This window comes from Paroedura picta, chromosome 13, assembly GCF_049243985.1.
Source record: "Paroedura picta isolate Pp20150507F chromosome 13, Ppicta_v3.0, whole genome shotgun sequence".
NCBI classification, from domain to species: domain Eukaryota; kingdom Metazoa; phylum Chordata; class Lepidosauria; order Squamata; family Gekkonidae; genus Paroedura; species Paroedura picta.
The window spans coordinates 17,288,133-17,302,187 of NC_135381.1; the positions used below are offsets into that span (position 1 = coordinate 17,288,133).

General features: G+C 43.3%; 1 protein-coding gene across 2 annotated transcripts in view; it reads left to right on the plus strand.

Moving 5' to 3' along the window:
* BCR (BCR activator of RhoGEF and GTPase) overlaps positions 1-14,055 on the plus strand; it is a 102,057-nt gene that overhangs the window by 68,107 nt on the left and 19,895 nt on the right. For both annotated transcript variants that reach the window (XM_077308847.1, XM_077308846.1), the window contains exons 9-17: positions 744-865; positions 2,654-2,822; positions 3,515-3,634; positions 4,280-4,355; positions 5,715-5,819; positions 6,712-6,786; positions 7,691-7,788; positions 8,868-8,999; positions 13,411-13,470. In XM_077308847.1, coding sequence (XP_077164962.1) covers positions 744-865; positions 2,654-2,822; positions 3,515-3,634; positions 4,280-4,355; positions 5,715-5,819; positions 6,712-6,786; positions 7,691-7,788; positions 8,868-8,999; positions 13,411-13,470 — 957 coding nt within the window. The remainder of the gene's footprint in view (positions 1-743; positions 866-2,653; positions 2,823-3,514; positions 3,635-4,279; positions 4,356-5,714; positions 5,820-6,711; positions 6,787-7,690; positions 7,789-8,867; positions 9,000-13,410; positions 13,471-14,055) is intronic.

Genomic DNA, 14,055 nt, shown 5'->3' on the forward strand with positions numbered 1-14,055 from the left:
TGGACATTCCCTGTATTCCCCAATTTCCCTTCATAGAAGTGCCAATTTCCCTCTGACTACTGAGGAGTCCTAGGAAATTCTCATATCTGATTTCCCCTTTTTAACGGCAGAGATCTCCTTCTTTCTCTCAAAGAGGTCTCCCCTCTCCTTTGGCCTGAACTAGGAGTATCAACTCACTGCACAAATTCCCTCTGGCAAAACAACTATTGGCAGTGATTCTTTGCCCATCACAGGATGAGCTTAGCATGGTGTAATTTTCTGTGAGGGCTCTTGTGCCTATTTGTAAATACTGGAACAACAATATCTGGGGTGGATAATTTGTTTTCTCAATATCTGGAGTGGTTGCTATGGCTGTTTGTTCAAGGGACATCCAGTCATTTGCTTAGCGGGTTGTCATCTACATTTTCCTGCCCTGCTGGGTTCTTCTCAGTCCTGCTTTCTGTCTTCTTGATGATGATATAATCTTCAATGCTACCTGGTCTAAGGTCTGTCTCTCCTTAACCATTCCCCACCCCATTGCCACTCAGCTTTAACTTGCTGTCTTTGCATTTTGCATTGTTGTCCTGGCCCTGTGACTGCGACTAGACCACTCCCACAATTGTCCAGCCACCCTACTTTATTACAGTTGAACATAACTATTCCGGCAGAGGGTATTTCTCAGCTACACCCTATTTCCCCCAGGCAAAAGGTGCTGCTCTGTCCCTCTGCTGATTCCTTAACTGGAGCCATCTTCTTTTTGGCAGCACCGGCAACTCTTGAAGGACAGTTTTATGGTGGAGCTGGTGGAGGGAGCCCGCAAGCTGCGCCATGTCTTTCTCTTTACGGACTTGTTCCTGTGTGCCAAGCTCAAGAAGCAGCTTGGAGGGTAAGGATCTCTCTGCTAGATTCCAAGTAGGGGACCATGCCTTATACAAGCATGTGGGAGGAAAGCTGGCTGATGGGCTGGTGAGAGCCAGAATCAAAGCAGAAACATTGCATGTTCTCTGGGATCTGGAGGTCACAAGTTGATCATTGTCATGCACCTGGCTTCTGTCTGGAAGCTTCACCTGCAGCAGTACGAGGTGGTCTAGCCTCTGGACAGGGGTGAGCCTAGAAATGAGAAAAGGTGGCATTGTATAGATATGGCAGACATGTTGATCTATGGTGCATGCTTGCAATTGCTTGTGAGGCAATTCCAATGTCCCTCATTGGGGTTCTTTTATACATTGCTGAACATGGTTTTCTCTGGCTTAGGTTTAAAAAATAATGTAAAGGGCCCCTAAACATCTTTGCAGTACTATGAAAGATGTTAAGTTTGGGGGGGGGGGTAGTTTTTGTCAAGATGGTGATATAGGCAGCTGCAGGAAATGGGAGGAAGGCAAAGCCCAGTGCCTGAATAGATCTTACAGTGTTTGCATGTTTGTCTGAATGTCCAGGACCCAAACCAAATGCTACATTCAGGCTTAGCTTTGGCCACAAAAACCAAAAGGGGAAGGGGGGGGGACTAGAACTGGAACCATAAAAACCCAACTGGTAACTGTTAGGACCTTCAAAGGTTGAATGTCTGTATTATGGTTAAAATTATATTACTTTTATTGTGCACAATTTTAAAAAGCCCCAATTTTAGGAATTAAAACCATGCATATCCAAGCCACAGGCTATTGCAAACCTGTATGCTATCCACTGTGCGAACCAGTAGGGCCTTCTTCAGAGGTCTGGTTTTAACACGCACCAGTTCTTAACACACATAAAATATGTACAGCAGCCGATAAAAGCTCCAAAGTAAGAGCTGTAGAGTTCTATGTAAACGGACCTGAGCCTTTGGGGAGGGTGGTATATAAATGTGAATAAATAAATAAATCAGAGTCACTTAATGAAAGAAGATGTCTAGTTATCAGTCATCAGTTCTCTTTCAAAGGCTGCCCAAAAATTTAAATTGTCTGTTTCCTTATTCGTGCATGTATTGCAATGAGTAAGGCAATACATTGCAATGTATAAGGAAATACATCATTGACATATTTTATGTGTTAAAAACTGGTGTGTGTTAAAACCAGACCTTGAAGAAGACCCTATAAGGGCCAAAATACATTGGTCTATTGCAATAGTTCTCAACTTGGGGGTCGGGACCCCTTTGGGGGTCAAATGACCCTTTCACAGGGGTTGTGGCAGGGCAAGCAGCTTGGCCGGGGGGGGGGGCACCATCCACACAACAGCCTTGGGGGGTAGATCGAGATAGAGCGTTTGTCTTTCTGGAGCAGCGGGAAAGAGCGAGATTGGGATGGTGGGACAAGAGGCAGAACTGAACTGAGAAACCTTTGGAAAAAAACAATTTATATACAATCATGAACCATGGATCTTCACGTCATTTGGTCAGTTTTGGTTTAATTTCTGTGAAAGAACACTTGCCTAATATTATGGTTGGGGGTCACCACAACATGAGGAACTGTATTAAAGGGTTGCAGTATTAGAAAGGTTGAGAACCTATGGGCTGTGTATACTGTATATGTTTTTAATTCCTAAAGTTGTTTTTTTAATTGTGCACAATCAAATTTTAACAATACAGACATTCAACCTTCGAAGGTCCTGTTTACCACAGCATGGGCTTGAAAAGCTGTAATGCTAAGAATGCCTGAAGTGAGCAGAAGGCCAGCTTATAAACCTTCTGTCTTTGCAGGAAAAGCCAACAGTATGACTGTAAATGGTACATTCCACTCTCGGACCTCAGCTTTCAGACGGTTGATGATTCAGAAGCCGTGCAGAACATCTCGCTTGTGCCAGATGAGGAGCTGGATGCTATGAAGATAAAGATTTCTCAGCTCAAAAGTGATATCCAGCGAGAAAAAGTAATGGCAGAAATTTAAATAATACACTTTTAAATTGTATACACTGTAGATGGCTTGTCAGTTTTTGAACAGTATTTCCAACAAGCCTGCAGTGTCAGTGTAAAATGAGAAAGACAGCCAGACAGATGAGGGGCTAAGTTCTGGAGCTGAGGTAAAACTTGGACCAGGGACCTCCATGTTCAGAAAGCTTATTTGTTATATATTTTGGTTTTGAGCGGCTTTTGAGCGGCTGACAACGCCATACAAAGATATTAACTATTTCCAATTTTAAAATAATAGCAGTTTTTTTAAAATGCTCCATCACTAAGGTTGAGGCAGAGAAACACGATTTTATTCATGAAATGGCTCACAAAAACCTCACAGCTTAAGGCCAATTAACTATCACTTGAGCACCCTTCTTCAAGGGTGGTAAGAGACCAAATAACCCTAAGAAGTTGAGCTGGGTGTGGGCTCATGGATGCAATGGGGGCTATGTAGAAATCCCTCTTTGCTGCCTTCATCACCATCTCATAGGCTCTCATAAGCATCCTCCAAACTTAATCTATCCATCTCAACTCCCATTTCCTTCCTCTCAGCTCCCCAGTGAACTAGGGGCTGATTTGAGATGGGGGCATTGGGAAGCGATTTGAGTCAGTGACTGCTGACATTTGGCAGAAAGCCTTGTTCATGTGTATTCTCTTCTCTTTCCCTAGAGAGCCAACAAAGGAAGCAAGAATATTGAGAGGTTGAAGAAGAAGCTTTCGGAGCAGGAATCCATGCTTCTGCTGATGTCTCCCAACATGGCTTTCAAAGTGCATAATCGGAATGGCAAGGTGAGGGGGACTTGCGTGTTGTTATCACTTTATTATTGTTAAACTAAGTTATCTGTATCGTTTCTGTTTTATGTGAACTGCCTTGAGCCTTTGGGGAGGGCGGTATATAAATATAATAAATATATAAACCAATGTTGTAGATTTCGTAGCCTGACAAGTAGCCACTGGGAATGTGTAGTATTGCCTTCAGAAGTGTATTGGCTTGTGCCCCCCCCCCATTCAACCAAACCTTTGCAAGCATGTGGATGTCCACACATAATATTTTCAGTTTGCCCCGCCCCAGAATGGTATGCGTCTTATGTATGAATTGTATTGTATAACATCAGTGAAAAGTTAGACACTATCTCCATGCAGTGTCATGGGAATGTTGCTTTCCATGTGAGGCATTGCAACAGTACACCCAGCAAGGGACAACTGTGTTGAATTAATTTCATTTCTTTGAAACTAACCACCTCCCTTATAAGTAAGGTTCAAGTATGAAGCTGCTCTCAGTAATTGTGGGGTTTGAACTAGCAACATTTTGTGGTCCAAGGTATTCTGTAACATTTTGTTTCATTTTTGGATTGTTGTGATATATTTGAGTTCTTAGATAAGGACTTGCAAAATAAAAAAAAACCTGGTTCTGTCTTTTCTGGGGGCACTCAGAGCTACACGTTCCTCATCTCCTCGGACTATGAGCGAGCAGAATGGCGAGAAATCATCCGGGAGCAGCAGAAGAAATGTACGTGAAGGGCTCTGACTCCCAAGGGCAAGGTTGAGAGTCATCCTGTTGTTTTTATAAATTAGAGAAGCAAAATACATATGTTCCTGTGCCACGGGCAAGTGGCTAACTTGCTCGCATACTGATGCATAAATTTCCCTGCCTGTTTAAATTCATAATAGTCTTGGCTAACCAAATTACTCCTACACAATTGGAAAATAGGTTGGGGCCGCTTTTTCCACATGGAGGTTTTTCCTCAAATGGAACACAACATGCAACAATTGGGAGAGGCAGAGCTTCCATACGTGATATCCTGTTTCCATGTACTATATGTGATGCTTCCAGAACTTTTCTCTCTAAGCTGGAGGAAAGGAAGAACCTCCTTTGGTCTGACTTAAGGGGGAAATGCTTTGGGTGGGGATGGGGTGTCTTTGGGCCATGCTCCAATATACTCAGCTTGCAACCAAGCTTCTATTTGAAGTAAGTTAACCTTCTCAATTTTCTTTTAAGGCCTCAAGTTTTTCTGCAACCCTGATGCTTCCCTCAGGTTTGCAGACCTCCTCAATCTGTCCCTGACCCCACTATGTGGGTTGTTTGAGCCACATGCTAAGGCTCAGTTCACAGCTGGGTATTGCAATAGTTTATTCTTTCCCTGTAAACTAGGAATCCAAGCTAGGATTGCACTGCTACTTGGAATTCAGCTGTGCAGTGAGAGGATGCAAATCACAATTCACTACTTCAGAGGTATTGACTACCTAGTTGCTGTGAATGCTGAAATGCCTAATTGTATGGCTGCAGTGCAATGTCGGGCTGGGGATAGACTGTAAATGCAAGTGTGAAGATCTTCTCAATTACATATTTGAACTTCTTAATGTTGCATTTAAGCCAAGCCACTAAATAGAGAAATAATCTTGAAGTACGCTAGCATTTTCAAAGATGCGTGATTAACTGGAACTGAATATACTTTACTAATAAAATAAACAAATAAACAAACAAACAAATAAATAAATAAATTCATACATACATTCATACATTCATACATACATACATACATACTACCCAAAAATGTCACGGCTTACATTACATTACAGAAACGTTGGGATTTTCAATATAGTTACCCAGGCAATCCTTATATATGTGCTGACTTGGAAACAAATTCCACACAGTTGCATGGAGCTACTAGGACTCAATCTTTATTTTGCAAAGGATGAGCTGTTACGACATATATCAAGGTCCACACGTAGTCACTCATTTCATTTTTTTCTGAACCTCAGCATTTCTAGAAGGCTTACATCTTTGTTTGTAACTTGATCTCTCCAAGTGTTTGAAATTTTCCTGTTGACTGTTTTTCAAAGTTTGCATTTTTTTCTGAACCTTCAGGCTTCAAAAGCTTCTCACTGACATCAGTGGAGCTTCAAATGCTGACAAATTCCTGCGTGAAACTTCAAACAGTGCATCACATTCCCCTCACGATCAACAAAGAAGGTAAGGGTGCCTGCTTGACCCACCATCACACCAAGCTCCAGTATCTTGCCCTGTAATAGCGGGCAGTAGTCAAGGGCTTCTCAACAGGCGGATGGTATGCTGTGTGGAATCTGCAGCTTGCCACTTCTGCTGTGTGTCCTCAGCACTGAAAAGGTTCTTTGAGTCACGATGATCTTGCTGAAAAGGGGAGCCATTCAGCCCTTTAGTGCAAGAAATGAAATGAGTTTTTGGCTTTGTGGAGGATATGTGAAAACCGCAATTCTGCCTTGAGTGTTTAACCCACAGCCTTAACTGTGAGAATTAATTAATCGTGCCTTTGGACTCTTGTGATGTGTGTGTGTTTTAAGGGGGCATTGTAATTCACAGCGGTGGGCTTTTAATAAGAAGACTTAATTGTCTGAATTAAGTGGGGATTGTGCGATGATTCAACACAGCCTTTTATTTTGGACACAGAATTTTTTTTAAAATTCAGATTGAAAAATAACAAAATAGGGAAAATATAGAAGCGGCTGAGAGGCAGTCCAGTGGCTCATGATGCTGGAATTGAGATGAAATCATGAACTGGCTTAGATCATTTCAGTTCCTCATCTGTTGAATGAAGCAAAACAGTGCCTTCCTTGACAGCGTTGCTGTGAGATTAAACAAAGACTTGGGCTGTGTCATGCCCAGATTCCTGGTGTGGACATCATCATGTTCCACAGTCTCTCCAAGGATGAAGGAGGCCTTTTCCCAAACCACAGCAGCACATTCGACTTAGTTAGATTTGGGGGAAACACACATGGTTCACAACAATATATGAAAGTATTATTTCTGCTATGTGGATAAATCTTGTGCCATTTCCATCTCGCTTTGCTGCTTCTCTAACAAGAGTCATGTGTTCTTTCCAATACAGATGACGAATCTCCTGGCCTCTATGGATTCTTGAATGTCATTGTCCATTCAGCCAGTGGCTTCAAGCAGAGCTCAAGTGAGTTGTAGATGTATGAGGGGCTTGCATGTGAATAAACACACGGAGCTAGAGTTACTATTCTGCATCATGGCTGGCAAACTAGACTGTCCAATAGTGCCAAACTATATTATTTATTAGAAATACTTATATCTTGCTGTTCCTCTCAAGGTAGCTCATGGAAATACCTTATGGCTGCCTTTCTCAACTTTTTACTGTTGGGAAACTCCTGAAACACTCTTCAGGCTTCAAGAAACTCCCAAAGTGGCACAATCCTGCAGAATACGGTTGGGAAGCATTAGCTGTGCTCATGCCCACTTGGGGCCCCTCCCCAGGTCTGTCATTGGCCATTTGGGGGTAGGGGTTGGGTTGACATGGCCATATATGTTCATATCATCTGATAAATGTTTAACCCACTCCCACCCATTTGGGAAAACCCTTCCGGGGTCGGTTATTTTTATTGTTATATTTATACGCTACCAATTCCAGCACAGCTGGCTCAAGGTGGCTCACAGGATTCACAAAACCTGGTTGAACAAGCCTGCTTTATGGTATCCCTACCAATAATAAAAACACTAATGAAAAACTCCAGTAACCTAGCATGACCTCATTCTACACCATGCAGCTGCAGCCTTTGCAGAGAGTAGGTATGGGGTAAGACTTGGAGCCTTCAAAAGGGAATGGCTGCCTGGTGTAGTCACTTCCCTTCTCTATGGTTCAGAGAATTCTCTAGTCCAGAGAAAAGGTAAATGACTGAACATGTGAGGGGCTGGAACCAAGAGATTTAAGCTGCAGTTTGCAGGAAAATGCACATATATCTACAATAACAGCTCTGAACATGAGCACACAGTCCAACAATGACCAGCAAAACTGCAAGACAGGCTGATAATGGTATTCAAGATGTTCTTTGCCCTCATTCCTCTAGACCTGTACTGCACCTTAGAAGTGGATTCCTTTGGGTATTTTGTAAACAAGGCTAAAACAAGAGTCTACAGAGACACAACGGAGCCCAATTGGAATGAGGTAAGCTAAGACAGCATTCTGGGCCACCCTCCTACCTCCTGGAAAAGCAGCACCCAGTGATTTTGTTTGTGTCAAATGTGTTCTCCTTGTTGGGTCATCAGAAAGGGGTTCCTCTGGATTCCAGTGGAAGGGAGGCTTCTATGGCAAAGTTCTGATAAGATGGGCGTTTTAAGAGCTGATGAATTTTACTTTCCCAGCCATTTTCATTTCCAGAAGAGATGTTGCATGAACAATCACAATATGAAAAACACAGAGAACCAAACTCAAGTGTTTAATTTTGGGTCAGACTGGTAATACTCTTGTGCACCTCCTATTTGTTTATCTGAAGCCTGTGCAGAAGTTTCTGCATGCATTAATTGAGGGTTGCTGATTTTATGTTGGATTTGGCTTTTGGATTGGCCTGTGCATAAATCTCTCTTTGCTCAAGTCAAGATGAGCTTACAGTGAGTCTGGGAAGAAGATGGCTGTATTTTACACATAATAAAATATGTATATATATGAAAAGATGAAGGCAAAAGCTGTGGTTTTTCTCAGTTGTTATTCTCTGGCTGCATTGCCTGGCTCTTAAACCCTCTCTGGAGAATGGTGGGACAGGAGAAGGCACAGTGTCCGTAAAGTAGGGAAGTCCTATTCCAGAGGTGGCAGGACCCTGCAGTAGTGCCTCTGTTGCAGACCTGTGGCTGTTCAATTGTGGAGGTGTTACCTATGGTTTGTTTAGGGCTCTGCCAAGTAAAGCTGTTGAATCTTGGTACCTTTTCTGGAGAAACTGGGAATGTGTCTCTGATGGATAGAAAGCTGTCCTGCCCCTGAGAAGTAAAGCCGACATTCCTGCTGTTTTTACATCTGGAAATGCTGCTTCAACATCCTGCCTCCTTCCAGAGGGGTGTTGAGGGCTGCCTGAGGGAAAGTGGAGAAAGGAGGGGAATTGCCAGTCACCCTCAGCCTATGCTCAGGGAAGGGCACAGCCCACCTGTGGAAAGAGTACCCAGCAGATTCAGGCAAGAGATGCGACTGGATCCCCTCCGTTGGTTTCATTATTGCTCCCTTGGTTGGTGACCTTTGCTCTTCTTCTCCCAAAGGAATTTGAGATTGAGCTGGAGGGCTCGCAGACCCTGCGGCTCTTGTGCTACGAGAAATGTTACAACAAATCCAAGCTCCCCAAAGAAGATGGAGAGACCACGGACAGATTGATGGGCAAAGGCCAAATCCAGGTGGGGACTTGCTTTTGGATGCCTGTGCAGGAGCTCAGCGTGAACAAGGCTCCTGTTGTTCCGTGTATGTATGGTTGCAGCTGGGCTGAGAATCACAGTGTGAAGACAGACAACGCAAAAGTTTTTCTGAGAGATCATACAGCATTTTGTTTGGATATCCCATTAGCTGCTTCCAGCCATCCTCTCTGGCTCCAGATGCTACAAAACAATGCAGCCAAAATTCAATCCTTGTCCACCAAGCAATGATGCTAGTGCCCAGAAATAATAGTCAGTGTTTTGTACAATTACCAGGTCCCAGGCACAGGGCCAGTGATCTAGTACCATTTCTCTAAAAGGGAAAAATAACAGCACAAGGCAAGATCTGTCTGCTTCAGCATTGCCAGCATCAGCACTAGGCAAGGTGAGGCAGTTGCCATGGCTACCCATCAGACAGCAAACCAGACCACCTTTCTGCTGCAGCTGCTGATTTTATTGATGCATGTCCGGCAACACAAATATTAATGGTGACAGAGGTAGCATGCTTTAAAAGTGGGAGCAGGTTCCTCAGCCATGAGTCGAATTGGCCAGTACTAGCGGTGTGGGTGCCTTGAGTAACCTCGCTTCTGAGGAAGGTTCAAGGAACTGCTGGAGTTGTTGACAATAGTGATGCTGCCGTCTGGCCATTTGCAGTTTTCCCCATCTTCAGAAGTGCTACTGCTACCTTGACCCTGCATGCTCAATGCTAAGAGGTAAGGGTGAGAGAAAGAGCCACCCATATTAAAGACTCAACTTTACCTTGGTCAGCTGCTCGCATGATACGTCAGCCAGTGCCCAGTCTAGAAGCCCACAATAATCCAAGCCTTTGAGGAGTTGCTTCTATTGGTTTGCTTGCTTAAAATATTTCTCCTCATTCTCAGTATGGGATGCACACAAAACAGCTTATCTGTTCTGTGCAAGACAAATATCTTGTAACTAGATAATTTGCTGAAATCACAAATAAGAAACCTGATTTTAAAACCCAGCAGTTAGAAGGGGTTCCATGGAAGTTACCCTCCTCTTCTTCCTTCCAGTGTATTAGGGCTACGTAGGTTGTGTTTCTGCCAGAGTCCTTGTTTTGTTCATGGGATGATTTCCTGACTTTACTCCTCTAGCGACAACAGAGAGGGGCTGTCTTTGGGAAGGCCAGCAGCTGCTGGGAATTGGCAAAGTCCGCTTGATGAGTCAGTAGTGGGGGTGGGAGAGGTCAACCTTCAGGCATCTCCTTCCATTCTGTCCTTCTGCTAATCCCAGATTTTGATTTCTCCAAGCAATGGTAGCTTTTGAAATTCCTCTCTATTGTTATGCAATTTGAGAAGCACACACTTTTAGTGTGTGTCGTGGAGTTCAGTATCAGCAGTATATTAGTTCCTCCCCATACATTTCTATGTTGGATGTAGGTTTCAGGAGGGAGGAGAGCCATAAATAGAGTTTGAGCAACTTGGTCTGTCTGTGTGGAAGGGAAGGTATACTTTTCTTTGCAGAGGCTTCTATAGATTGTTCTTGCTATGTGGACTGGGAGTGATGTATATGTTCAGAATGTCCTCATGTAGTTTCCTAATCATGCTAGAAACTCCCGGTCACGTTGCATTTGCATGTACTACGCATCTTCCTTGGTAATGATTGTGTGGGAGTGCTGAATTAGGAACAGTGAGACCAGCCTAACCTTCATAGGATGGCTGTGAGGATAAAACGGCAGTGGGGTCAGAGATAGCATCCCATTTCTGACTAGAAAGGAGTTGCATATACTCAGGTCACTGTGCTTGCATAATGCATTTAGGGAATTTCTATATGGATAGGATCTTTAGTATGAAAGGATCTCATCATTTTTTTACTTGATAAAAAGCATTCCTGATTTTGCTGCCACCAAATTAGGATTTACTTAAATCAGGGGTAGTCAAACTGGCCCTCCAGATGTCCATGGACTACAATCCCCAGGCAGGGGCTCCTGGGAATTTGCTGGCAGGGGCTCCTGGGAATTGTAGTCCATGGACATCTGGAGGGCTGCAGTTTGACTACCCCTGACTTAATTGCATCATCTCCCCCCACCCTTTTCACATTTTAACAACATCCCCATAGTTTGATTTTTTGCAAATAAATAAATAATGAAAGTCATTGGGTTTCTGAGCCACCAGAATAGCTAAATAATTTTCTTTTCCTTGCCTTATGAGCCAGGGGTTCTGTATGTAGGGATCCCTTTCACAGGACCCATTAGCATGTGAATTCCATCCATGGTCCATTGAAAGATGTCATGTGGCAGGAAAAGACAAATGTGAAAACACCCAAATATGGGAATGAAGTCATTGTTGCACCAGTGTTTGATTTTTACTGTTGTCATGTGGTGTCAAAAGTCCCTGTAGTGCCCATGCCAAGCAATTGTCCTCCATGAGGCTGAGTCACCTGGAATTTCCAGATTCTCCCCCTATAAATAGGCTTAAAGCTAGACTTTAATCTTTCCATTTGCTGTCTACTTATATGTATTTTTCCAGAGGGATTCTCTTATCTGTCTGTTCCAGCTGACCTTCTCCTTCTGTCCCCCATCCCCCTGCCCACTGCCCACTTTTATGTAAGCTACTTGTCTGGCCTGCCTAGGACAGGAGCTCCTAGCCTTTTAGAACCTGTGGGCACCTTCGGATTTCTGGCACAGTGTGGTGTGCACAATAGCTGCTGCAGGCGGTGGAACCACACACATGCGCACACATAGAGGGAGCCAAGGGGACAAGAGAAATAATCTAAAAAAATACATTTGGAAAGAGGCATTCACTTTTTAAATGCACTTGGATGCCAGGAAAAGTGTTGCAGGGCATCATGCTGGGGACACATAACCTATAAGGACAGAGCTACTATTGTGGAATACCTTTGATTTCCCCTATTATTTGCCATTGTCCTGGTATTTATTAATTTTTTATTATAATTTATTCCATTTATATCCTGCTGCTCTTGGGACCGTCTCACAGCAGGTTACAATCAAATTGTAAAAATCCCACAAGATAAAATTAGACAATTAAAACCCTGCAGTTACTAAAATGTACCCAGCGGCAGAATAGACCCTCATCCCTTCCCTTCCCGCTCTCTCCCCCAACCCTCAGGGCGGAATTGATTGTTCCTCCTAAGATGGATCTGTTTTTCCATTCTCTTCTGTGGGTGGAGGGAGGAATCCATGCCAGAGTATCTCCTTCCAGTTGCTCAGCAGGCAGAATATGCTAATTAGCTGAGCTAGTTGAGTTAATTAACTCCCAGTGGTCTGGAAGACCCTTCCAGTCCTGTCTGCTCCACAGCTGGGTGTTTGTAGCATTTTCCCATCCCTCTCTTTATTTCTCTCTTCATTTTCCTCTTTCACCCATCACTTGAATGAGCTACAGAGCCGGTTGTCCAGCATTCTGACATTTTTGGGAGGTACTCTTGTGAGGCTTTGTCCTCTGCTTCAATGGCCTCCATTCCACCTTTGAAGTATAGCTGGCCATGCTTTGTGTCTGAAGAACATTAGTAGCTTAGCTCAAATGGAAAGGTAAGGTACATCCCAAATGCTCTGAGATTCAGGTTTGGCATTAATTTGAGCTTTGTGCAGTGTAGGATGACTGAAAAGCAGCTTTGGTTTTCAGGTGTGTGGTTCTCACCAGCAGCCCATAAAGTGTGGGTGAACTGCATCACCACAGTTACCATTGTCTCATGATAAAACATTTAAAAGCCCTGCACATTGAAAACAAGCTTTCCCACTGTTTCCCGGACATGCACATTTTCTACATGCAGAATATGTTTTTAATATTGAAGAGTCTTCAGCCACAATTTTATTTTGAATTAGAGCAGTTTAGGTTATCTGCTGTTTGGGAGGCCAAAGACTTGACATCAAGTGAGGCTGACGAAACTTAGTAAACAACTCTGTGCCAAAAGCTTTGCTGGAAATCCCCCCAAACACTGACTACCTTCTATGCAATTCTTTGTGAGGTCTTTCAGGAGGACAATTTTATAGTATAGCTATATTTGCTTTGTTTTGCATGTTGTTTGTACAATTTGGAGTTCTGAAACTTTGGAAGAAAATTGATAGAAACAGAAAGGACCTGATAAGTTTCTAATAGTTTTTTTTTAATAGATCAAGGTGGGTAACTGTGTTAGCCTGTCCATAGCAGACTGTCCATAGCAATAAAAAAGGCAATAATCTAGTAGCACCTTAAAGACTAACAAAATTAGTGGCAGGGTGTGAGCTTTTATGAGTCACAAGTAATTCTTTTTTTTTTATGGAATGTACTGCTTGTTTCCTTTGAAAAGTTTCTCAGTTCCCCCAACTCTACATGTAGCATGAAGACCAATGCTGATTAGTTATCTGTAGTGTAATGTTTTCACCCAATGTCGTTTCTGCAGCTAATCACTAACATGCTAACATCTTTGTTCTTTTCAGCTGGAGCCACAGACATTGCAAGATAAAGACTGGCAACGCACTGTCATTTCAATGAATGGTGTAAGTACTCAGAATTCAAGATGGCAGGGCTGGCTTTCAGTGCTGTTTGCTGCATTGCCTTTTGTGGGCCTGTTAGCCTAGCTGCTCGGAAACAGCTGCAGTCCATGTATGCCAAGTCCCCCTCCACTGCCCTTAGTGTGTTCTTCTAGTTTTAGAGTATCTTCAGGACAAAAATGCCTCCCCCCAAAAAGCCAGGTAGTGGAAGTGGACAAGAGAATAAAGGGAGAAGACAGAACCATCAAAATATTGTATGTGGAGCCTTTGCTGCCATCTTTTGGTTGGACTTGTTTATTGTTGCGTTCTCCTTCCTTTTGACATTAAGTTGTTGTGAATGTTGAGGTTGAGGTTGGAGACAGTGAGGTAGATCGACGCTCCGCCCCCCCCCCCCCCCAGGTTTCAGTAGTACATCGTTAGATCTTTTTCTCCACCCCTCTAGAAGTAGGGGTTGGGAGTGGGTTTTCCGCCATGTTGGGCTTTTTGATGTCTTTTAATGGGTGTCTTAATAGGGATTTTTTTATGTTGTAACCCGCCAAGAGCCAGTCAGGGAGTGGTGGGGAATAAATTTTTTAAAAAGTTTAGATTCCT